General features: G+C 52.3%; 2 protein-coding genes across 2 annotated transcripts in view; both read right to left on the reverse strand.

The window, feature by feature from the left end:
* The window catches only part of LOC118914365 (L-gulonolactone oxidase), a 33,011-nt gene extending 23,362 nt beyond the window's left edge, over positions 1 to 9,649 (reverse strand). The window contains exons 1-3 of the mRNA XM_057507279.1: positions 4,854 to 9,649; positions 3,865 to 3,966; positions 1,025 to 1,150 (exon numbers count right to left, since the gene is read on the reverse strand). Coding sequence (XP_057363262.1) covers positions 1,025 to 1,150; positions 3,865 to 3,966; positions 4,854 to 4,856 — 231 coding nt within the window. The 5' untranslated portion in view covers positions 4,857 to 9,649. The remainder of the gene's footprint in view (positions 1 to 1,024; positions 1,151 to 3,864; positions 3,967 to 4,853) is intronic.
* Positions 9,650 to 11,684: 2,035 nt separating this feature from the next.
* The window catches only part of EPHX2 (epoxide hydrolase 2), a 51,813-nt gene continuing 38,127 nt past the window's right edge, over positions 11,685 to 25,370 (reverse strand). The window contains exons 13-19 of the mRNA XM_036888938.2: positions 22,569 to 22,640; positions 20,760 to 20,793; positions 18,831 to 18,933; positions 17,145 to 17,214; positions 13,976 to 14,056; positions 12,281 to 12,339; positions 11,685 to 12,138 (exon numbers count right to left, since the gene is read on the reverse strand). Of these exons, the coding sequence (XP_036744833.2) occupies positions 12,060 to 12,138; positions 12,281 to 12,339; positions 13,976 to 14,056; positions 17,145 to 17,214; positions 18,831 to 18,933; positions 20,760 to 20,793; positions 22,569 to 22,640 (498 nt within the window). The 3' untranslated portion in view covers positions 11,685 to 12,059. The remainder of the gene's footprint in view (positions 12,139 to 12,280; positions 12,340 to 13,975; positions 14,057 to 17,144; positions 17,215 to 18,830; positions 18,934 to 20,759; positions 20,794 to 22,568; positions 22,641 to 25,370) is intronic.

Below are 25,370 nucleotides of genomic sequence, written 5' to 3' on the forward strand. Positions count from 1 at the left end.
CCCCACAGCAGCCCTGGGAGGTAGGAACAGTCTCTCTCCATTTCACAGGGAGGAGATCAAACCTCAGGGACTTTAAGTCGCTCACCCAAGGTCACATAAGCATCCGCAGTGGAACTAAGCTGAGAACCCGCATCTGCGTGACTCCAAAGAACAAGCTCATTACACTGAACTCTGAGCACAGAGCTCGGCAAAGTCACTTGCTGTGGCCCGGTCTTCACTCGTTAGCACTCACAGTTCGTTACTGCCCTCACGGATGTCTTGGCTGGAATATTTTCTATGAGGTGGAGGCCATCAGCCTGAGCAAATTAAGAAATACAGAGAAACCCAGAACCTCTGCTGGCTGGGTGGAGGGGAGGTCATCTGGCAAGAATGAGAGATCAGGGCAGCCGGTCCTGTCAGTGAGAATGCAAGTCCTCTTAGTGTGCAGCGCACCTGTCTGGCACTCTGACTCCCTGGCAGCCTGGGAGGCTGGCTGAACTGCATGGACAGAATTCCCAGCCCAGCGCTTTTGTCAGACTCCTGAGTCTATGCCCAGCTCAGCTGCTGACAGGCGGTGTGACCCTAGGAAGCCACTCACTCACCCTGTCTGGTCTTCAGTTTCCCCATATGTAGAACTAGTTAAGTGCAAATCCCTCTGAATTTGTCACTGTGAGTCCACCTTTGGGCACCTGAATCTCTGTCCTTGATCTAGAGAAGTGGGGAGGAGGGCCTGGCAGGAACGGGGACTGGGGGAGATGAGAGGGTGGATGGATGGGAGGGCGGTGGGCATCCTCTTCATCTCTCCATTGCCACAAGGTGCACACAGACTAGACGGGAGGCCTGGGAAAGCCCAGAAGGGCCCCCGAGGAGGGGTGACCTTGGACTGGCCGGGAATTTGGGTGTCACTTGGGACTCAGGGGCAGGGAGGGGGGCAGGCCTGCGGGGAAAGGCTGAAGAGTTTCTGCCTGGGGTCTTGGATGGAAGCCGAAGCTGCCCAGCCCAGCGTGGGGGCTAGCAGAGGTGGGGGGCAGAGGGCTCTGAATACCTGGAGGACCCGGTTCATCTTGCCCATGTGGATCATGAAGCCGTCTGTGCAGGCGATGTCCGAGGGCGAGTGGCCGCCGCCCACCACCTTCACCCTCTTGTTCTGCTGCCTGGCCAGGGCCAGCACCTGCCAACACAGTGCCTGCATCAGCCCAGCCTTCTCTTTCTTTCTCCACGAGGCAGAGAGTTCCCAGGGCCTGCAGGGGCGGGCCACCCAGGCCTCCAAGGCCCCTTTCTGACTGGAGGCTGCTGTGAGGGCCTCTCCAGGAGAAGGCCAGAGTGAGCGGCTAAGCAGATGGGGAACCAGGCGCATCCTAAGGGGACGCCCACACTCCCCGCTGCGGCCGGGGGCTTTCCAGCCAGCAAGCCTGATCACCTCCTTCTCCAGGACAGAACCTCTCAAGGGGCACCCCAGGGCCTTCACATTAAGGTCCCCCGCTTCTCACATTGGCCCATGAGGGCCTCAGTGCCTCCCAGGTTGGAATGTGGGCAGCGACCATGGCTTAATTGGGCTTTGCACCCACCATGCCCACCCAAGGCCTGGCTGAGCAGCCAGTCTCTAGTGATCACTGAGTGAATGAAGAGAGAAAAGCATGGTGTCAGTAAAGGAGTCCTCGCCTTGTGCCCTCCTGTCCCTGCTCAAACATCCTCACCTCTGCCCCCACGGAACACTAGTCTTACAGTTTACACCACGAGGGGTTCCATGAGCACTAAGACCGGGAAGTGCTCTGCGGCCCTGGCCTTCCCACCTCCCTGCTCCCCCCACCCGGCACGGGGCACGTTTAAGGCTCCAGGTTCCACAATTAAGAAATCTGTTCCCCACCACCCTCCTCCAGCTCCCTGGACCACACACACTATCTCTGGTTCCCCCTGACCCTACTGGCCCTCCGGGGAAACACGGGCCTGCCGCAGCCTCAACCTGTGAGTGAAGCAGCCCTGTGGGCTGGCCCAGTTTCGGCCCAGCCCGAGCAAACAGCGTTATCAGCCCACCGAGCTCCTCCCAGGCTCGGAATGCAGCCAGTTGCCTCAGAATCTGCGCGCTCCGCTCCATTCAAGGGTGCTCTGCCTTCCCAGGCAGCCCTCTGCCTCCGCCCCGTTGTATCCTCCCCACAGCCCCGCCCCTACGGCTCTCCAGGCCTCCTCCTCCCCGCCCCTCTCTCACAGCGCCCTCTGCTGAACTCCTATTCATGCTCCAGGGCCCAGCTCATGAAGGCCTTCCCTGTACGTAGCCTTTCCTGCATAAGAAGTTGGGGGCTTTGAAGTCAGACCATCAGTGGTGTGAACCTTGGCTCTAACGCTTACAATACAGGGAAGTTACAAAGCTGAGCCTGTTTGCTCCTCTGTAAAATGGGGATAAAATTACTGCCTCTAGGAGGGTTGTGAGGGTTGATGGGATGATGTATATGAAGCACGTGGGGCCTAGTTAGAGGATCACTTCGTGGTGACTCTGTCGTCCCTACTGCTGTCCTCTGAGTACCCTCACACGCACATATGCACACGCACACGCACTCCCTCCTCTGTGCTCTCCTGGTGCCAGTGAACAACCTCTGCATCCTCTGGAGTTAGTTGTATGCACACCTGTCTTAGGTACAAGCCTTTAAGGGTGGAGCTTGGGTCTTGTTCACTCATTCACTCATTCATTCAACAGATATTTATCAGGAACACATCGAGAATACAGTGGAAAACAAGACAAGCACGGTCTTATGTCATCAAGGGGGAGAGCATGACAATGTTCAAGTGAACAAAAGGACCACACGTTAAGACGATGAGATGAAGGAGACAAGAGGCTGAGACCCAGAAGGAACGGGACATGCTTCGGAGAAGGTGGTCTGAGATCCACTGAGGAGGTGAAGTTTACCCTGGGATCTAGAGGATGAAAAGGAGTGAGTCAGGTGAAAGTGAAGGGACAGGCATTAAAGGCAGAAGGAACAGCAAGTGCAGAGGCCCCGAGGTGTGAAAAAAGCTTGGTTTGTCTTGTGGACAAAGGCAGAACCTGGTGGCTGGGGGATAATGAGCCAGGGAGAGGGGACCTTGGGGAGGCCAAGAGAGATGCCCAGCCAACGCATGGCCCCAGCAGGCCTGGTTTTCTCCCACAAACAGTGGAAAGCATCTGAAGGTATTTTAGCAGGGAGGTAACCCAATCCAACTTACATGTTAAGAAAAATTACTTCTGCTGATTGTGGAAATTGCATTCAAGCGAGGTAAACATTGAAGCAGGGAGACCAGGAATGAGGCCACCATGGGTCACAGCAGATGAGGAAGGGATGGTGGACTGGGCCCAGAGAATGGCAAGGGTGCTGGAGAGGAGATGGATTCTGGAAACTTCTGGGGCAAGACTTGCTAGTGTCAGATAAAGGATAAAGAAGGGACAGTAACTCCAACCAGCTGCCCTGCGCACAGGTGGGAAAGACTGCTGCAGAACAGGATGACGGCGGAAAAAGAAAACATAAAACATTGAAAATGCAGTTTAGGGCACATGGGTTTGTGAATTTTCTCACTGTGTGCAACAGTCTGTAAGTCTGAGAGTCTGTGAGTCTGCGTCTGCACTCAGAGAAGAGACCTGAGCTGAAAATGAAAATCTGGCCATCGCTGGTGGCACTGTATTATGTCACAGTGTGGCTCCTGAGTGGACAGAGGCAGGGAAGGAAGGCCTGGAGTCCGGAACTTACCTGACTTTGTGGAGCCCTCTCCTAGCCAGCAGTTCTGGGGTGGGGTGGGGGGTGGGGGTCTTAGCCAGGGATGCCCCAAATCCGAGCCTCCTCTCAGGGCACAGCCTGGTCTATAGGGCCAGATGGAGCTGGAGGTCCAGGGTCTGCGTGCTTTGCTGCGATGGACACTCACCTCTCTGATCTCCTCCACCGATGTGGGCTGATAGTACATCTCCGGGCAACAGCCGTAAGTCTTCGCCCAGTTTTGGAACTTGACTCCTTTGTACCCATGGACCTGGGACAGGACCAAAGCTGGGTCACCACAGATGGGTGGCAGCAGGCTGCCCTGACGCCTCCCCAGTGTCCTGCCACCGTAGAGGTGGGAGCCAGAGGCTGCGGCCCTGAGCCGCTCAGGCCCACTGGGAGATTAAACCCGTGGCGGAAGCCCCTAAGGCGCCCTGCCCTGAGGAGGCTTCCTGTTAGTGCCTCTTGCTCCCTCAGGGCCAGATGGGCAGATCACACTGAGAACCCCACCCGTTCTTAGAAGGGATGAAGTTGGGGTGCAGTCCGAGGAAGCTGGACAGAGGGCTCCTGCCCCAGGCCAGGGCCCATCTCTAGGGAGCCAGGGAAAGGTGTGCTGCGGCTGAGTGGGGTGACCGAGGTTGGGGCCACATGAGCTGGCCCGGTGGCCCTGGAAGGACTTGGAACTGGCCTTCAGCTTCCCCACCAGGCCTTCCTGCAGAGAGCGGGCCCACCCAGATGACTCTGCAGCAGCCCTTCTGGCCTCCGGCCACTGTCAGGAGGCCTGGGGATAAGCCTCCCGTTTGTTGGACACCCGCTGTGTGCCAAACACTGTGCTCAGATCCCCTATGTATTGTGTCTTATTTAGACTTTACAAAAATGCCATGAAATAGGTAAATATATTCCCATTTTCATTGAGGCTCAGAGAGGTGAAGTAACTTCCCCAGACTCACAGAGCACTAAGTGAAAACACCAGAGTCCAACTGAGGCCTTCCTCGGCACCCTGGTGCCTCTCCAGAGCCTCACGGCCAGTTTAGGAGGGTCCCTCATAGCCTCCCCTTGGCCCCAGGCTTGACCCGATTTTGCCCTCCCATGCCTGGCTCATGAGCCCTGCCTGAACACAGCCCTGCTGGGCTCACCGGCCACGCCACGGGGCCCTACCATGGCTGCAGCGGTGTGTCAGAGGCCTTGGCTGACTCTGGCTTCCTCCGGGAATGGCACTGGCACTGGAAACGGAGACACTGCCGCGGGGCGAGCAGGCAGCACAAGACCTTGGAGCTCAGGGCCGACTCCACAGTTGCTGCGCACAGAGGGGCTTGGCCCCGGCAAAGGTGATTGACAGCATTGCCGACAAGCTCCACCCAGACAAACAGTGGCGCAGGCCTGCCCCCGGCCCCCAGGCCCCTTTCAGGCAGCAAGGTTGGAAGGGCAGAGTTTAAGAGATAGCTGCTGTTTCTGGAAGCTGCTTGAGCTCTGACCCCAAGTCTAGGCATTCTGGAGCCAAGGGACCACCCAGCTTTAACCGGGTCCTTAGGAGCGGTCAGAGGAGGCTGTGACATGGGAGGCTTGTGGGGCTCTTAATGTGGGGGCTCCCGCAGTGCCCAGCTTGGAGGGGGCGTGCGTGGCACAGCTGTGCAGCTGAAATCTGCACCCCTGTGCTAGCTCATCAGTCAGACCCGGGGAGGCACACGCCAAGCCACACACTGCTGCAGGAAGACACAGCAGGATGCTGGCGGCTGCAGCATGGGCTGGGGGAGGGCAACAAGTGACACTCGGCCTAGGCAGAGTCTTCCTGCAGAAGTCTTCCCTTCCCCCGGCTTTAGGGCACAGACCTGGGTTGCTCATCCATGCTTTGCTGATTAACCTCTGCAAACCTCACTTCCCTTCTCAATAGAATAGGGCCATGTTTGCCTAATTCCCTGGGTTGCCACCAAAGTTCCAGGAGACATGTGAGAAGCACCAGGACACACTTGGAGCTTGAAATGGTAGCAAGCTCTGCACATCTGTCCCCAGCTGCGGGTCTGCAGGTGGCAGGATCCTTGGGACACAATTGCCCATACACAACCCCCAGCTCTGTGCCTGGCCCAAGGCCAGAGCCCAGTGCACGCTTGTGCAACAAACAAATTAATAAGTCACCGAGCACCTTGGCTTATCAGATCTCTCCAGGCCAAGAGCTGGAGTCTCGTGGGAAGCGTGAGCAACAGCTCTGGAGCTTCGGAGGAAAGGCGGGGTGGTGCAGAGCTGAGGGTCAGATGTGCACATGGGAAGTCCTGAGACAGGGAAGGGGGGTCTGAGTCATACCTGTGTCCCCCAAACCAGGATTTCTACCAAGTCACACCCTGAGACAGATGCACCTGCCACGAGGCGCACGAGCCGTGGCCACGTGCTCCCCACGGGAAATCTCAGCTAGCACCGGGGCTGCAAGCCGAGGAGAGAGGCCTCAGGGGAAAGCAACCCACTGACAGCTGGTCTCTGCCTCCCAGCCTCCGGAGCTGTGGAAGGATGCATCTCTGCCGCGGAAGCCACCCCTTCTGCGGTACTGTTATGGCCACCCCAGCAAATTAATACAAGGTCCGCAAGGTCCTGAGTTTCACATTTCCACTGAGGCCTTTGTGAGAAAGAAGAGTGAGCCTGGGCCTCTCTCCTGGGCCTCTCGCCTGAGCCTGTTCCCCTGGGGCTGCTCCTGATGGCAGAGGCAGGGCCCGGGCCCCCCACGGCTGCCAGCTCCGTGTCCAAGGGAAGACAGCTGGGAGCCGCCTTGGGGCTGAGGCTGGAGTAGGCCCCCCAAGGGGTTGGCTGCGGGTCCCTGCTCCCCATTCATTGTCCAACACCCTGTAAGGGGTCCCGGGGGCTGTGGCCAACACCTGCGCTCAGCCTGAGGGGCAGAGAGGCCCATGGCAGGGAGGGGAGTGTGAGCCACAGACTGGTGTCCTCCCCGATAATTACATTGTTTCCCTCAAGCCCTATCCCCACAACGTCAGAAGTAGGTCCTGCTCCCACCGACGAATGCCCCTTTCAGCTACAGCTGGACTCAAGTTCCCTCCTGTAAATGCATTCTGCTCTGGGACATTCCAGAAGCCAGGCCCCACGGCTGTGTGGGTGGGCCAGGGCTGTGCCCCAGAACTCCCTGGGGTGGCTCCCTTCCCACCCTGGCTGGGCTTCCCAGCGCCTGCAGTCACAGACCAGGTTTCCTTTCTGTACCCCTTGCAACTGCCCTTGACAGAACGCATCCTCCCCCACCTCCCAATCCAGTCACATCAATTATATAAATGGCATTTACTGAAAAAAATGACACGGAAATATAAAATTCAGCAAAAACGGTGTCTTATCATCAGTTAATTCAATGTGCATTGCAATTATCCCCTGGTTGAGGTCGATAGGTTCTTGTTTATCTCTTCTTGTCTGAAGGACAGCTTGTTCAATAGCTGCTGAGCCTTAACTTTTTCAAACATTTGTCAGCAAGGGAAATTAATATTACCGTTTCAATGGTCACCAAAACTTGCTTTTTTATCTTTTCCCCTCCCATATTTGTTAATCAGTGAGAACAATTGGCTCAATATAAAATCTGTACCTGTGAAGGTAGAGCATGGACGTGGGACAAGCATCACGAGTAACTTTTCTTGCCTATGATGAAAAATGCCAAGATGTAAACAGTGTAGTAAGAACAGGAGGGACTCCATCTTCAGGCTAAGATTCCATTTTAAAAATCCAGGGAGTTAGAAAGTAAGATTCCTTACATATTTTATGGTAATCAGCCAACAACTGACCTTATCTTAAAGCAGGGCAAGTAGTCCTAGATGATGTGTTCCCAGTGCTTGAGGGTCACCACTATCTTGGAGAACAGGATCACTGAATTCCCGTGTTAAGTTTATCTTACAGAGTATCTAGAGGACAGACTGTGGATGGTGACAGAACGTCCCTCACAGGAGAGACACCTGGAGACCACATGCTAAGCCTGCCCCCCACCCTCTGTCCTACTCTTGAAAGCCGTGAAAGACAGAATCCCAAGCCTCCAGGTGCGCCTGCCCTCTGAGGCTACCCTCACGCCCCTTTCCCCATGCGTACTTTTTGCCTTGAAGCAAGCCTTCTCCCTGAGCAGCTTGCTGCGTTTTGTCTCTGAGCTCCTGCAATGGCAGATGTCTTGTCGTTTTGCTATTTCATTCAACTTTCTAGACTTAAGTACAAGTCTTCACTCTCTCTGTCCTACTCCAGACAAGCAGGGAGGGGCTGCTGAGAGCTCCGATTTGGGCTTGTAAGTTCCCGTCTCCTGGGGGACCCAGACAGGACTGTGGCTGGAGGATCATGCTCTTCAGTAGCCTGCCCTAAATTCTTCTTTGTTTTGGGAAGTTCTCAGAACATCATCTCATTCCACCCAGTGCTCTGCAGCTCCCCCAAACTTGGGGTGGCAGGGGCTTAGTTCCCATGCCATGCAGATTCAAGAGGGCACTGGATGCCAGGTGACCTGGCTTCAGGAGTTGGCAAGGGGTCTCTCCTATGCCAAGCAGTTCAATGAGCTTCCCTTTCCTCCCTCTGCACCTCCTTGCTCTAGAGAGCTGCCTGCAAAGCAGCTGCCATTTGCTGCTACTCTCGCTCTAATGAATTCCTTCCTTACCTACACTCATCAGACCTGATGGAGAATTCTTCCTCCTTCAGAGTCAAGAACCCTCCCCCGACCACGCTGAGGTTTCACCCAGTGCCCAGGGAGAGACCTCCCCAGACGCAGCTGCCCGGCAACACCTGGGAACTTAGTGCTTCCTTGAAATCTTGTGACCATTTGGAAATGCTTAACAATTTCTGGTCTGCAGACATCACTTCCTTGTCCCACTCAGCCAGCTGATTCTCTTTAAAATGTGATGTAAGGCATAAAATTCATTCTATGCAGAAGGTTAAGTGGATGGCACTGACGAAAACGTCCCCTGCTGCTGGAAGTTCCTTTTCCATCTGAATCCAGGGTAGCTGATGGAGAGCATGGCCAAAATTTCCATCCTCTCAATCTATTCAGATGGCAACAAAGACCACTGTTTGGGGGCTTTCTTTGCAATTTTCTTACTTTGAGCTACATAAATAAAGAACTATGTTTATCATTGGAATTCTGATGCAGACTAAATAGTCACACCTCCTCCCAACGCTGGTGCACCCTGCTCACCCTTTTCCACTAAGGTGGAAAACAAGGATGAACTGCTTAAGAAACATGCGTTAAGTCCTAACCCAGGGCCTTTTAAACTTCAAGTTTATTTTTTAATTTCTTTTGATTAATTTTTAATTACTTTCGATTAATTTTTTAAAAACTAAAAGTGAGCTTTCAATGCATGGAATGGCAGAGAATATTTGCAAATCCTATTATCTTGTAAAGGGTTAACAACCAGAATACATAAAGAACTCTTACAACTCAATAGCCAAAAAAACCCACACACCTGATTTGAAAATGTGCAAAGAATTTAAACAGACGTCTGTCCAAAGAAGATATACAAATGGCCAATAAGCACCTGAAAAGATGCTCAACAGCACTAACGATATGCAAACCAAAACCATATTAAGATACTACTTCATACCCACTAGGATGGCTATTATCAAAAACTCAGAAAATAACAAGCGTCGGTGATGATGTGGAGACACTGAAGCCCTTTGTGCGGCTGGTGGGAACGTAAACTGGTGCAGCCTTTATGGAAAATGGTGTGGTGGTTGCTCAAAAAATTGAACACAGAATTACCATATGATCCAGCCATTCCACTTCCGGGTACATAACCTGATGCACTGAAGGCAGGGACCCACAGAGGTATCTGAATACCCAGGTTCACAGCAGCATTATTCATCAGAATTAGCCAAAAGGTGAAAGCAACCCAAGTGTCAACCGAAGGGCCACTGGGAGATGATTGGATAAACAGAACGTGACACAGACCGACAATGGATATTCACAGCCTTAAAAAGGAAGGAAATTATAATGCATGAACAAAACCGAAAGCTTCTGTGATGACTGCCCTTGCACTGCTCACCATGTAACTTATTCACTATGTAAGAATTTGTTCTCCATCTAAGAATTTGTTCATTATGCATCAGAAGATTGGAGACTGACGAAAATTAGGCTTGGGGTGGATTAATGATTGTGCATTGAGTATTGACCCCCCTATACAGAAATTTATTGTGGTTAACAACTATTTGATCAATAAATATGAGAGATGCCCTCACAAAATATATATATATATAAACACACTTCCAATTGTAAAATAAATAAGTAACCGGGATGTAATGTATAGCATAAGGAATATAGTCAAAATATTGTAACAACTTGGTATGGTGATAGCTGGTACCTAGAATTATCATGTATATAAATGTTGAATCACTGTGTTGTACACCTGAAACTAATGTAATGTAATACTGTTGTCAATTACCCTTCAATAAAGAAAAAAAAAAAAGGAAGGAAATTCTAACACATACACAACATGAATGAAGCCTGAGGAAGGGATGTAAGTCATTTACAAAAAGACAAAGACGGTATAATTCCACTTATATGAGGTCCCTAGAGCAGTCAGATTCAGTTAGTAAAAATGTGGCTTATATGGTCATTGCCCTGGGTCGCATATTTGCCTTTCAAACAAGTCCTTTAATTTCTCAGGTCCAAAAGGAAGGAGGTGATCGTGGTGTGGCTGGACATTCAAATCCCTCCTAGGCCTTGTCCTGGGAGAAAGTAGAAATTTTAAAGCTAATACTTCTGCAGCACTCCCTCCGAGCCCAGCACCAGTCTAGGGCCCTGCATACAGGATCGTTTGATACTTACAACCACCTGGGAGTTCAGTACTATTCATGTCCCCTTCATAGATGGGGAAACTGAGGCACAGGAAACCCCTCCTCAAGGTTACATAGTGGTAAGTGGCAAAGCAGGAATTGAATCCAGGTAGTCTGCCTCCAGATTTAGAGCGGGAAGGTGTTTGGCAGAAGCTCAGCCCAGCCTTTGGAAACAGCATAAGTCGGAATCATGGCAGTGCCCCCAATTAGCCAGATGACCTTGGGCAAACTACCTGAACCTCAGTCCCCCCCGCTGGTTAGATGGGAAGAATAAGAGATGGTACAGGCTCCAGGCACACAGGAGTACTTATAATGAGAGCTGCCAGCAGTTCTAACCTTTCCCTTGACTTCTACGCTCACGCAAGCACACGTACCTTTTTTGCCTGGTGAATTTATACTCATGGTAATGAAAAATTCAGCTTAGAGAGACCACCTTCTCCCCAAGATGTCCCTGAGGAAAGTGCAGAGAGGGCACGTGTATGTGTGTGAGCTGAGCGCCCCATGCTGGGGGCATAGGCAGGAAGGGCATGTGACCTGCCTGGCCCAGGGACTTGGCGGCCGCTGGAGCACTGCAGGCAAAAGGAGCCGCAAGCTCAGGCAGAGGGTCAGGGAGACTCGGTGGGTTGCATGCAGGGACCCGAGCACCATGACACTGGAGGGCAGTTAAGAATCATGGGGCCAGGCTGGGGCCGAGGGGCCAGGCAACGCATGAGCTTTATTCTGGGGGCAGCGGGGAGACCAGTTAGGAGGCTGCTGGGCAGATGATGAGGGCCTGACGCGAGAAGAGTGACCACTGTGTGAGGCACAGTGAGATGTGGTTTCTGCATGTGGCAAGAGGAAGGTAAGGCCAGAGGGAAGGTCTAGATCTGCCCTGGGGCCACTGGCCAGAATTTAGATTTAAATTCATCAAAATTAAACAAAATTAAAAAGTCACTTAATTCTCATTTGCTACGTTTCAAGTACTGAAAATGTGCATATGTACATGAATGTGCTGTGCTAGGGCGGCAGGGAGGCGGGGCGCGTGGGGATACGTGACCAGTGGCTGCTCTGTCCGACAGCATAGAGCTCTTCTAGCACCTCAGAAAGTTCCACCGGCCTGTGCCGGTCCAGGTTCGGGGGCGCCTGCACACTCAAGAGCAGGGGGAAGTGTGTTCATCCAAATGCAATGGTTCTTCGAACACCTTCCACCCCAGAACACAAACAGCAGGGTCAGGTGCCTTAGTTTTATTGAATCAAGGAGTTCCAATCTCTGCTGAAATGCTTCAAAACTAACTGCTGATTTGGCTGCAAAATTATGAATGGGTTGGTCAGAGAAACCACCCCCAGCCACCCCATCCTATCCCCCCAAAACATATAAACCATTCTTAGAGATAAAGTGATGCATTTATACCTGGAGAGTTAATCACATGTGATTTTTCCTGTATCTAAAATTATGCCAAATTTGACTAACTTCAAAGAAAACCACTGTTGGTTACAAACCGCTTCTGAACAATGCTGCTGTTTATGAGAGATGCAGGCGAGGCCCTATCTTAGGTTCAAGATGAGAGGGCTGAACACCCGCTGGGGGCTGGCACACCACACACCCTAGAGCTTCGAGGCCACCAGTGGGTCCTTGGCATCAGTTTCCAGCCACTCAATGAGGATCTGATTCAACTCGGAGGGCCTGGGAAGAAAATAAAAGACAATTCACACCTGTCTGGATCTCACACTAAGGCAGAGGGGATGAGTGAGGAGCTGACCCTTTTGAAAGTGAACAGGGAGTCGTGATCCCTCCACCCAGGACCCCCTACTCCCTGTCTCCTTACTTCTCCATCTGTGTCCAGTGTCCACAATCCTTAATGTGTCCCCTTTTCAGGTGGGGGATCTGGAAGAAAAATCCCACCCAGAAGAGTAAATGGCAGAACGTAAATGTGTTTGGTTCCAGGTTAGTGTAAGAGGTACTGGGGGCCCCTGCCAGGAGCTACCTTCCTTTCCCCCACCCCAAACCTCTCCCCTGGAAACTGGCATTGGTTAAGACAGGAATGACCATTTAAGCTTCTACTATATGCTGGGTAGTCAGCATATGCTGCCTTATTTAACCTGGACCATAATCCTGTGGGGCAATATGAAGGCTCAGAGAGGTGAAGTAACTTGCCCAAGGCCACACAGCACTGCTGATCTAAGACTCAAATATAGGGCTGACTCGTTCTCATCACAACAAACTGCCTCCCTTCGGAATTGTTAAGACTCAGTTGCTTCACTGCCTGGAAAAGGTTTGGTCATTGTTTGGCTCTTGCCACGCAGACGTGACTGCGTCCCCATCCCAGGCTGTCTCCCTCCTCCCTGGTGGTCAGCATGCAGGGCTGTCTGGCCTCCCTTTGGAAACTGAATCCCCCAGCAGATCACAGTAACAAGCAAAGAGGGCTGAGAGGGAGCAGCCGTGTCGCACTGGGCACATGTGGGTTCTTGCCAGACACAAGCCTTGAACCATAACAGGATACAGAAAATGCTGGGGGGAAAAATGTGGCTTTAGTTCCAGGGGCAGGAGCTGCCCCTTCTCAGCACAGTAAACCTCAGTGAGATTGGCCATCAGCTGCAAGGGCTGGGAAGGGCCAGCTAAGAACTTGAACTTCTACAAAAACCTTCAAGGGTTACTTAGGACAGGAAAGGTAAGTCCCCTGCGGGCTGATAGACTCCATCAGCCTTTCCTGCGGCCCCTCCTCAGCTGGCTGCCGGGCGTCCTTGGCAGCCTCCCTCTAAACACACTCTCTCCGTTAGGCCCTGATGATGCAAACACAGCTGCAGCCAAGTGTGAACTCACAGCTCTCAGCACCTAGGGTACATGAGCCAGCCCACAGTCACCCCACCTGCAGGCCTCCACGATCCCTACCAGCCAGAGTGAGCTCCCCACCCACAGGTTGCACACTTGTCACTCCCCCTCCATGGCTCTCATTCCCCTGGGTCTGCACAGCCAGACTGGCCCAGCAGCGTCATCAAAAACTTGCAGCCTCACCAAGCTCCTGCCATTCTGAGACCAGCATGCCGCTCGCCTCTCAGTGCCCTGTGTCCTGCTCCCCTCACTGCCCAGCAAGCCTTGGTCACCCATCAAGGTCAGATGAGCACCTCTGTGCAGCCCTCATTCCCAGGCGTGCCCTCTGCTTCACACCTCTCCTGCACAAGCGCCCACCCACTGGACGGGGAGCTCCTGGGGGGCGGAGCTGCACCTCACTCGTCTTTACATCCCAGATCCTGCACTGTCTCAACGAAAGCCCATGAAATGAATGGATGAATGATGAATGAGTGATTGAATCAATGAGAGCCTGTATCAGTGCAGGGGGACCGAAGCATCAGTCATGATGGCTGCTCCCAACAGGTAACAGAGATGCTACTGACAAAGCCCCTTGCCAGGCAAGTGATTCAACTGAATATCCCCTGGGCCCCCAGCTGCCAACTTTCTTCTGGGACACCGGTGCCCTCTCCCCAGAAGCACCCATGGCTCCAAGGTGGGATCACGCCCTCACCCAGCTCTCCATATGCTTGGACATCTCCGGAGTGAGCACGAAGTCCTTCTCCGCAGTTACCATGAGGGCCGGAATCAGGATCTGGGAGGGGGAACAGGAGACAGCTGGGCCTGGAGGAGGGCACAGGGCTCCCTTCTCGCACAGCACTCCTCGGTAGCTTAGGTCTACCCCCCTGGGGCAAGACCTGCTTCCTGCTCAGGCCATGTGGTTTCCTCCACTAGTAACTCCCGCAGATGCCCTCGCAGCGCCACTGTGGCCTGGGACACCCTGCAGGAAGGAGGCCTCGCCCGCAGTGGAGATCTAAAATGATGGTGAGGTCACAATATACACTGGTCTCTGCCCCCGGTGTCTGGCACAGGGCCCCTGCAACCCTTGTGATTTCCTGCGTGATAAGAGCACCAGGAGTGTCTTTTGTTCTAATGAGCTGACTCCAGGGGGGCTTCTGGATGGGGGCTGGGCCCCAGAAAGACAAGGCTGTGATTGGAGCTTGGAATTTTCAGCCTTCAGAAGGGGGAGAGGGGCTGGAAATGGAGCTAATAATTGATCATGCCTATGTGAGCCCCAATAGTGTGGGGTCTGGTCTGGGGAGCCTGCACATTGGCAAACACATCCACCCTGAGGGGGACACACCCCAGCTCCTTGGAGACAGAAGCTCCTGCAGTAGGGACCCTCCCAGACCTGTGTATCTCTTCACCTGTCCCTTTTATCACGTCCTTTAATAAACTCCTAAACATTAAGTTTCCCTTAGTTCTGTGAGCTGCTCTAGCAAATAAATTGAACTCCTGAGGAGGAGCTCATGGGAACCTCAGATTTATAGTCGACTGGTCAGAAGCCCAGGTTGACAACCTGGACTTGTGATTGTCACTGAAGTGGGGACAGTCCCGTGGGCCTGAGCCCTTAGCTTGTGGGATCTGCCACTATCTCCAGGTAGATAATCGTGTCAGAATGAGTTAAACCGTAGGACACCCGGCTGGTGTTGCAGAGAATTGCTTGGTGAGGGGAAAACTCTCACACTTCTGGTGACCAGAAGTGTCAGAAGTGAAGTGCCTTGTGTGAAAGTAAGGGAATCATGCAGGGGAGAAGAGTTTTTCTAATATAGTTGGAGTTAGCAGAGCAGTGACCACACGAGCTGTGTGTGCGAGTGCGTGTAAGAACGTGTGCGCCGGCCCACTCTGCGTGACTGACGTTCGTGGAGCTAAGTGGGTGGCCCAGGAAGGAGGAAAGATGCCTCCGAATGGAGATCAGTATTCCTTTTCTTTGAATGTACACTTAAAAGGGAAGCCAGTTCTTTTCTGGTGAGTGAAGGGGTCAGCCACAGCTGTTACCAGCAGGGCATCAGAGGCCGCAGACTGGCGTCACCTTTACGGGGCGCTCTGAGATGTAGAGAGCCGCCCCTTACTCTCTTTGTTCTCACTCTACCACGATCATTTCAGGCAGCCTCAGTTGGTCCCTGATGAAGGAATTCACGCAATTTTTTACGTACATGCAGAACCAAGTGGTTGCATTGCATCCCTCCTCCAAGTGATGAAGAATCGGGGAACGTGCGCATGTGATTTTGTTGCTAAAACTAATCCTGGAGCTGCTGTGGGACTGCGTAAACTCTAGAATAGTCCAAGTCAAGATGTAAACTGGATGTGGGGGCCTGAGAGGAGGTGGGAGAAGATCTGGAAGGCGGCCGCAGAAGAAGGGGTTTCCGGCCTTAAGCAGCACGGGGAGTTCACCTGCCCAAAGACTGTCGTCATCATGTCCCCCCATGCCTGGAGAGCTCACCTATCAAACCACTTCTGTAGTTTTTGTCCGTCACAGATTCGAGTGCAGATGAGGACAACGAGCATTAATTGAACTAGTACTATGTGCTAAGCCCCATTCTAAGCATTTCCGATGCAGTAGCTCAGTTTATCCGGGCACAGGCCTAGGAGGCAGCACCGCTCTCATTCTGTACTAGAGAAGCCCCGGGGGAGAACAGTGGTTAAGTGCCTGGCCCAAGGTCACGCAGGGATCAGATCCCAGGCTGACTGGCTGCCCAGCCTGCTCTGAATTACTGCGCCCTGTGTCTACGCCTCAGGACCCAGCCCCGTGAGGTCAGACCCTCATCCGTTTCATTCACCATGGTACCCCCACCGTGGAGCACAGGGCCCGGCCCCTGGAGGGCACTCATTTGAGTGAATCAACCAGATACCCAGGCTACCGAGTGAGCTCAGGAACTCAGAGATGCAATTTCCTCACGTTTTTAATGTTTTGAATGTAAACTGGGGACCCCATTACAGGTTCCCTCTGCTATCAAAAGTAGAGGGTTCCTCTGAAATCTTTTCTGAACTGAAATGGCATAAAGCAAACAAACAATAGTGTGAGTTTACGTGGAAGAACGTCTGCATGTTCCCAGATGCAAAATACATCCCCTCTTCCCCTCTTAGGTTTTTCTGCTACCTTAGGACAGACACATCTTGTTAACAGACCTACAGCATAAACAGGGACAGAACGCAGATGCTCCCAGACACAGCGCAGAGCTCGGGAGGCGTCGCGTGGCTCCCGGGGGGACCATGGGCAGCCGCTCTTGCTCTCTGGGCTGTGTGCTGCCTCTGCAGGGGGCTCATTGCCAAACCAACGCTGAACGCTTCTTCCGGTTTTCGTCTTTCTCATAAAACCAAAACCCTCTCTAGATCTCTTTCAGTTAATGAAAATACCTATAATGTAGGTCTTTGCAAAAGTGAAGTGGCATATTATGAACTTTCAAAAAGTTGGGGGCTACCTGTACTCCCTTTGCAGACCCAGAGATTGGAAATCATTTTCCACCTGGAAAACGTGGAGACTAAGACTCAGACTGACTTGGTCAAGTTGACATGGCCAGAGGCTAAAGCCCCGTGTCTTTGAGAGCCACCCTGGGTCACCTGATGCCCTGACCTGGGGGGGCCCTCCAGCAGGATGCTCCAGTCCCCTGGACGCACCCCTGCCCTGCCCGCAACGCCACCTGCCACCACTCCCAGGGAAGCACCAGCGGATGGGGTCCCAAGAGGGAACCCCTGAGAGGATGCACTTCCAAAACCCTGGAGTTTGGGAAGGACACAGAGGAGGAAGCCAGCAGGCCGGCCTGCCTAGCGGAGCTCTGAGCTGGGCCAGTGGGAAGCTGCAAGGGCCGTGGGGATGGGGAGCCCTCTGAAGTCACACTCACCTTCCGTCCTGAAGCTCTGCAGCCCCACTGCCAGTTCCTTTCTATGTTCCGATACCAGTTGAGGGGGCCTCTGGGGAGAGCAGATAGGGAATAAAAACAGGAGAGCTTTGAGTAGCTGGCTACACTCAACACCCCCTCCCCAGGGCCAGATCTGCATAGAGTCAATCTTCTCAAGAGGAGCAAAGGTTTCTACAGGGGCGCAGAGAACAGAGTGCTGGCTTCACCCTCGCTGCTCAGCACATCTGGCATGCTCTAAGGGGCAAGGTCTAGTGCAGGAATCCTGGGCTCGGCTGAGAGGACGCTCAGCCTGAGGTGGGCTTCTGGGGACACCTGGAAGCCGGCCCTACAGATCTCTCCACCTCTCGCGTTGCTGCGTTAGAGGATGGGAATGGCTTAGCACACTCACTCTCCGATCCACAGGCCGCTCCCCGGCCCAGGAAACCCCCTGGAAAGGGACTTCGGGAGGCCATGCAAAGGCGCCTCTCCAGACAGGTAGGGGTGGCCGCGGGGCAGAACCTGACTGCTTTCCCCATCTTCAGGCAGCGTTGGGGTGATGCCCTTGGGCCTCCAGGCTCCTCCAGGGAGAAGGAGGGCCCCTAGAAACACCCTGGACAAGCCATGCCCTTTTGGGACTTCTAATCTTCACTCCCTGAAATAGCAAATCTGTCCCCAAGTCTGAGACTCTTAAATCATCAGTATGTACAACCCTCAAACAGGCGGACTGCTTTTAAAAAAAAAAAAGGTTTAGGGAAAAGTTGTTTGAGGTTGTGGTAAGGTTGGGCTGAGGCCTGTTTGGGGGCTGCCACAGGACGAGAAAGGCCAGGCCCCCAGGGGCTGTTTCTACACCCCGAGTTTGAGTAAAGGATGGGCTGAGAGGCATGGCGGCCACAGGATGGAATGTGGTCACCCCAGCGGGAGGTCATGGTGCCCTGAAAGAAACCATGGGCTTCAGAGATTTGCTGCTTCAGGGGTAACGGAAAAGGGGCTGAGGAGTGACTCTCTGTGAAGCCAGAGCAGGGGCCCTGACTTCACCACAAACAGACGTGAGGTGCTGACACCTGCCACACGTGGGCGAGCCCGAGGGCACCAGGCCAGGAGGGGCTGCCGGGTTCGAGGGCCATGCTGGGCTCCGCTTAGGTGGGCCGTCCAGACCCGGCGGGTCCAGAGGCTGAAAGCAGACAGGTGATCACTCGGGACTAGGGGGTGGTGGGCACATGGGGGTGACTGCTGAAGGGGACAGACTTCTTTGGGGGAAATGTTGTAAATGTGGTGATGACTGCGTGGCTCCATGAACAGGCTAAACACGGTGGAATACACACGTCCAATGGGCAACCCCTGTGGTATGTGAACTACAGCTCAATACGGTTGTAATAAAAAAAAAGAATAGACCTGAGAGGGTTATAGTCCCTGGAAATGTTATCATTCCTGAGTTTATGTGGGTTTTGGTGATTTTCTGAAGAAAGAACCCAGAGCTGTCATCCTCATCTCACAGGGACTGTGACAGAGAAAAGGTTACAAATATCTGCTCTGCGGAGGCCCGTAGCTCTCTGGGGAACAGGCTGAGCGCTGTCAGGCAGTGAGCCTCCCAGCCCTGGAGGCATTCAAAGGGCTGTGGGGCGGCACATGGGCTCTGCACCCCAAGAGCAGAAGAGATCTCTCTTCAGCGTGGGGGGTGCTGCTTGCTACCTGAAACCAGACTTCTTGAACTGCTGTGTGTAGAACTGGATGTCTCCCTCGGTGACCATGCGGCTGAGGCTGGGCTCTTCTGGGGTTCTCACCAAGAGTCCTCCTGCAAAAGGCCACTCATTTCCCCTCCCGCCCCTGGGCCAGGCAGCCGAGGGCCGACACTGGCGTTCCCAAGTGAGGACAGCCACCTGACTGCCTTCGTGCCTCACCCTAACTTAAAGTGAAGGGCCTTGTGCACCTGTCTAGCTCCAGCCCATCACCTTTCGAGCTCCAAGCCTGTGTTCTCGCTGTCATTCTGGCTGCCAGCAGGATTACACACACAGGCATCAACTTCCAGGACAAACTCCACAACAGTCTCCCTTCTCCCCTTGGAAAATGCACAGAGCAGTTCCAGGATGACGTCCTTTACTGTTTTCCAGTCCCTGCCAGCCCTCCAACTTCCGTCTCCACTAGACTCAAACCGTTTCCAAACAGCTTCCTAGGTATGCCCTCCTTCAGATGCCTCCCGATTCCTCGCATTTTCACAAGCAGGTGCTCCGATTTTCCTCTTAGCCTGGGAGGAAATCCACGACAGGGAGCATGTGTCCTAGTGCCCTCTGCATGCTCACGATCCCTTGCACAGTGTGGCGCCCTGTCTTGTTTTCAGAGGTGTACACTGTGTCCTGGCAGTCTCTAGTCCCCGTGGAAGTGACCTATGACAAGTGACAGCCCAGGGACCACTGCCATTTCATAGAGGTCAGCCCTAAGGGTTATCGACGCTGGTGCTTGAAAAGGGCTGGCTCACCATTTTCAGGCTCTCAGAGCCTTGGAGGGAGAGGAGCTGAGCAAGGCAGGCTTCCATGAGCCCAAGGGGCCTGTGACCCGGGTGCCTCCCTGCAGGCCGCACTCCTGGCTCGCTGCTGCCTCAGCACTTCTGGGAGCCCCCACCTGCCCGTCTCCCTTTATTCCTGCCAACTGCCTCAAGAGACCAGAGGCTCCACAGCGACTCCGCTCCTGCATCTGGATATCTGCCCCCACCTCGCACCAAGTGAGGGCTCCCAGCACTTCAGAACAAAGGAGCGAGTGACTTTGTGAATGAGCAGAGGAAGGCAGGGAGAAGGCGTGCTCAGCCACCCAGAGGAACTCGGCCTTGAGGGTCAGAGGGGATTAACCTCGGCCTGGCCGCCTTGGACAAGTTCCTTAAGTCTTCTGAGACCCATTTTCCTCACTGTGGAACAGAGATAACCAGAGGACTTTTTATGGAGTCATGGGGACTACAAATGATCTGTCTAAAGGGAGCAGGCCAGTGTTTGATACCCATGGTAGCTGCTCAGGCAAGTGGCAGTGGTCACTGTTATTACTAAAAATACAAGCGAACAATGGCACAGCCCCAGCGCTGGGACCACAGTGAGGTCCCGTGGGGCTCGTGCTGGGTGTAGGAGCCACGGGGATGAGCTCCCATCTACTCTTGGCTCCAACTCCTCAATATCCAACCCAGGAGGGAGAACAGGGTGGTCTTCACGTGCAAGAACTGGAAATGACCAGCACACAGAGCAGGGATGGAGGAAAGGCCAGCTTGGGGTCTAGCCCGACTCCACTCTCTGTGCACCAGGTGGCCCTACAGAGGTCAATTTCTATCTTGGGTCTCGGTCTTTGTCAGCAGAGGGTAGAACTGACCCGATGAGTTCTAAGACTCCTCCCAGCTCTTACTGTTTAAGATCTTGGATCCAAAGCTCCCTGGGGGAAAGGAGCCCAGGGCCAGGATGGGCACTGTTCACTAGCAGGGACCTATGTTAAGCAAGTCGTGGTTCAGGGCGGGCAGTCAGATGGGGGCTGCTGCTGCCTCTGCTTCCGCCCACGGCAGTCAGAAGGAAGACTCACCGAGTGTTTAACACTCATTTAACTGCTGTGGCCCGCCTGCCTCCCTTCCCTCCTAAGAAAGTCTCTTACCGATTTCACAGATTTTGCTCGTGGACAGAAAAGTCTATAGGGAGAAAAATTAGAAATGTCATCATGTGTAAAGGAAATAAGCTGGGAGAGGTCATCCAAAAACCCTGTCACACAACAGAACACCTGTGAGTGCCATCAGGCTATACAAACATGCTGAACTCCTGAGGGAGCTACCGGCACATCCTGGGGGGTCAAGACAGAGGCAGCTAATAGCCGAAGCTCCAGCCCACGGCTGCCCCTGGCGCTGGCCTGTCCTGGTAATGTAAGAACTTTAGTGTATCAACACGTGGAAACAAGCCCTATGGCAGGTGGGAAGTTAAAAATGAGATACTCCTCACCCCTCCACAGGAAATCCAGTAAACCTGCAGTCCTTAGAGGTGGACTAGAGCAAATCCACCCATCAGGACTAAGAGATGCCACAGGAGTTGGTTCATTTCAGTTTGGTGCTAAGTGGAAACCAAAACAGCTCCTCTAGGAATTCAGTTACAAGCCTGCCTTCACAAGCATCTGGGCTTGAACTTACCCTGTGTGATCAGGAAATCCTCAAGATATAAAGTAAGCAATGACAAAAAAAGTGAGCTTGGACTGGTAATGCCACCAGCATGCCTGGCAGAAGAGCAAGTGCTGAACCACAAGATGGTCATTTCTTCAATCTAAAGCAGACTGATGCAGACTAAGCTGCTGAAATGAGCTCACAAACCAAAATTAAGAAACACATTCACTGGTGCATGTGCTGTCTCTCTCTCTCTTCCACACATACATTCATACACCAAGGAACCACTATAAGACACAGCAAACAAACAGTAAAATAAGACTGACAATATCAAACAACAGAACCTGCAGAAAGAGAGTGAATGAAAAATAAGTATGCTTAGATTGATTAAAGACATAAAAGAAGGAAAACAAAGAACAGAGCAAGACTCTATTAAAAGAGATCAGAAAGATTTGAAAAAGAACCAAATACAACTTTCATTTTAAAAAAATTCAAAAAATTAAAAAAACAGTTCATTGAAATTTAAAAAAAACCCCAAAGGTGAGTTAAACTGTAGATCAGACCCCACTGAGACAAGGAACAGTGCAGATCTAAGGCCAGATTCTCATAAGCAATGACAGAGCTTCTAAATGAAAGTAATCATCAACCTAGAATTCTATACTCAGATCAATGGTTCTGCAAGACTGAAGGCAAAATAAAGATATTTTCAGGCCAAAACATTATGAGTTTACTACTAACAGACTCTTATTGAAAGAACTATAAAAGAAGGTACTCCAGGGAAAAAGAAATCGAACTCAATAGAAAGGAGTGAGATGCCAACAGCAATCAGCAGAGAGACCAGCAAACATGGGAAGTTTAAACAGAAATGGCCATATGAAACGATGACAGTAACTCTAACACATAAAACGAGAGGGGAGCATACGGTTAAAGTATATAGGCTCCTTTGGTTGTTCAAGAAAAGGGTTAAAGATATCAGTTAATTTGGGATTTTGATAAACAATTATGCACAGGAAAATAGACATGGCACTAATGACATCATTCTAAACTGTCGCTATCATACTCATTCTTGGATCTTAGTTTCTAAGCCCTACTGGTGCTTGACAGTGAGGATGTGACCTTCCCCCTTAATGAGGGGACTGGCAGAGTGAGGACCCCGATCACCATGACTACAGAAGTCAAAGAACACCCCATACCCTGCCACACCCCACTACTCCCCACCCCCATCCTCCCAGGAGAGCCATCGGACAACTTCCCACCTCTGCAGCTCCTGGTTCCCCCAGACCCAGACCCTCCTGCCCTCTGCGCCCACCCCTCACCTCATCATTTGCTCTGAAGAAGGTTTTGAAAGTCCGATTCAGATTCTGTTCCAATTCCGCCTCAGCCACTCCCTAAAACAATTCAGAAAGCAAAATGAAGGACTCTGCAGAAATCTTGGAAGCTGCATCCCTCCCCAATCTGGTTGAGATCAAGAAGCCCCCAAACTCTGTCCCTGCCAGCTCAGGTTTCATTAGAAGTGTACTTTTTTGAATTTTCACATTAAAACACACTTTTAAAAAAGAAGTTCCAAATAAAATACAAGATACTAACAGTGGTCCCCCTGGGGAGGGGGTGGGTTTATGGAGGTTGCTTTCTGGTATGTTTTTCAAAATTCCTACAGTGAGAATGTCTTACTTATAATAATCCCTTTAGGGGGATTGGGAAGGGCTAGACAGAATAGGCTGGTGGCTGGAGGTGGTGAGACAAAACGGGTTCCAAGGATTCCAGGAAGCCAAGTGAAAAGGCCAGAAACTGTTGCATTCATGTATCTCACTTTGCTGCTGTAACTCCAAACCAAATCCTTTGATTTGGACCTAAATTATTACAGACCATAAGACTGCCCAGGGATTGTCTCCCAAAGGATAGGTTAGGGAGGTTTCCTTTGTTCAAGTGCCTGAACACACGCCCTCTGTGGTGACAAGCTCCCAGGTCTTTCTGCCTCATGGGAACATTGCCACATTCAATGCCTAGTCTATGCGAGGTTCTTCGGCTTCTGTACAATTGCACAGTTCTCTGACCTGAAGTTGCTTCAGCAGATCCACGACTAGTGGCCTCTTCTCTAGCAGTGCACGGAGAGACGCTAACGCACAAGACAGAAGTCCCAAGGGTGGGGCGAGGGCTGGGTGTGGACCTCAGAGGTGCCCGTGTCACTGATCCATCCAGGGCGGCGGGGAAGAGGTTCTTTCTGGGAACTCAGGTCCTTGATGCCCCATCCACCCAGCCTCCTCCCTTCTTACCGAAACCCCCACCCAGGGGCATTTCCCGACACTAAGAACAGTGGGGCGCAGGGAGCAAGGCGCTTTAAGAGCTGTTAGTTTTTAGGACATAAAAGTACATTTTAATGCAACCTTTCTTTTCTGGAAATTGAAAGCCCTTGGACCTGAATGCTGCTACAGGAACCCTGCAAAGAAAGATGCCTGTCCCTGCGGCAGGGATCTACGGGGCAGCTGCTCAGAAATAGTAAAGATCCTTTCCCAACACCGAGGGAACCAGGGCTGTGGGAGGAAGTTGAGAAAGAGTACGGCAGTGTGTCTTAGGCTGTTCATGCTGCTAGAGCAGAATTTTGTATTATATGACGCAAATTCCATAGCTTAAAAACACACACACTTATTTCTCAGTCTGGAGCCTAGAAGCCTGAGACTAAGGCACCAGTGACTGTCTTCTGGGCCGTTTCTCACTGGGTCCTCACATGGCAGAAGGGGTGAGGGAGCCCTCTGGGGTGTCCTTATAAGGGCACTGATCCCCTCCATGTGGGTACCACCCTCATGACCTCATCATCCCCCAAGGACCCACCTCAAATACCATCACTGTGGGGATTAGGATTCCAATAAGAATTTGGGGGGATACATTCAGCCTAAGCACAGTGCCAATCTACTTTTCTCTCCTTTCCAACTGTTCCCCTGATAAATCCAGCTTAACTGGATTGCAGGATATTTTCCAAATGGGCCCCTGACTTCCCTACGTCTCTGGTTTGACAAATTAACTTCTGCCGAAAACCCCTACTTCCCGTAGTCTGGCCTTTAAGAAGCCTGTTCTGAACACTCCCTTCTCCGCGAAGTCCTGCCTTCTCCCAACACAAGAAACTACTCTTCCTGGGTCCCACAGGGCCTGCAGTGTGCCCTCCTCAGGCCACCCTAAGAACAGGGAAGCACCCATTTGCCTTAAACTCAGGAGCTTCTGTGCCTGGTATGGACAGCACAGGGACTGAACGATGTTTACCCTTTCCTCCTCCTGATGTCCCCAGGGAGGTCGGGCCTCTACACCAAGTCTACAAAGCATTCTAGAGGCCAGCAGGCCTCAGTGCTTGCACATCACATCGAGAGGTCCCTTCCTAGCGCACTCAGTTTGTTCTGCACGCTGCGCGTCATATCCCAAGGGCTCTGCATCTAGGAGCACTGCAGGAAGGGAAACATTTCCCACCAGGCAGTGGGGATCTGCCATGTGAGATTTTCTGATGAAAGCGATGCTGGCATGTTAATTACAACCCCCTCACATTTGTAATATTCCACTGAGATGCAGAATCGATTGTGGCCTTGTACTATGTGATGAATGCCAAGGCAGGAAATAGCTGCAGAAGGAAATATATTTCAAGGGATCAACTGATGAAAGCCCTGGTCAGCCTTTCTCATCACCAGGGGTCATCACTCTTATTTATTGAGAATAGTCCTCATCGCAGAAAACAGTTGCTGTTCGTGAGCTCAGAGATGCACTCCAGTGTGCGGAGGAATTTCCACAGGTCCAGAGGTCTGGATAGGACTTTGGGCCTCAAATTGTCCTTTGAAGGGCAAATGGGTGACAGAAGGGTCAATAAAAAAAATCAAAGGCAGCAAAAAGGTAAATACGTCTGTCTGCCCACATGACAGTCCACCAGGTCAACAGGAAGAATGAGGACAAAGGTGAGGGCCACAGAGGGGAGAAGAGAAGAATTATATTCACCAGCAAGGTCCTGGCACCTCCAGCTTGAGCTGGGGCTGAGCAGTGATGTACAGAACAAAGCCGGATGGTGGAATGTGCTCTGCCATTACCCAAAAGCCATCACCTGAGCAGGCAAACCGAAGCCAGCTCTAGGTTCTAAAAGAAGC

This window comes from Manis pentadactyla, chromosome 1 (assembly GCF_030020395.1).
Source record: "Manis pentadactyla isolate mManPen7 chromosome 1, mManPen7.hap1, whole genome shotgun sequence".
Taxonomy (NCBI): domain Eukaryota; kingdom Metazoa; phylum Chordata; class Mammalia; order Pholidota; family Manidae; genus Manis; species Manis pentadactyla.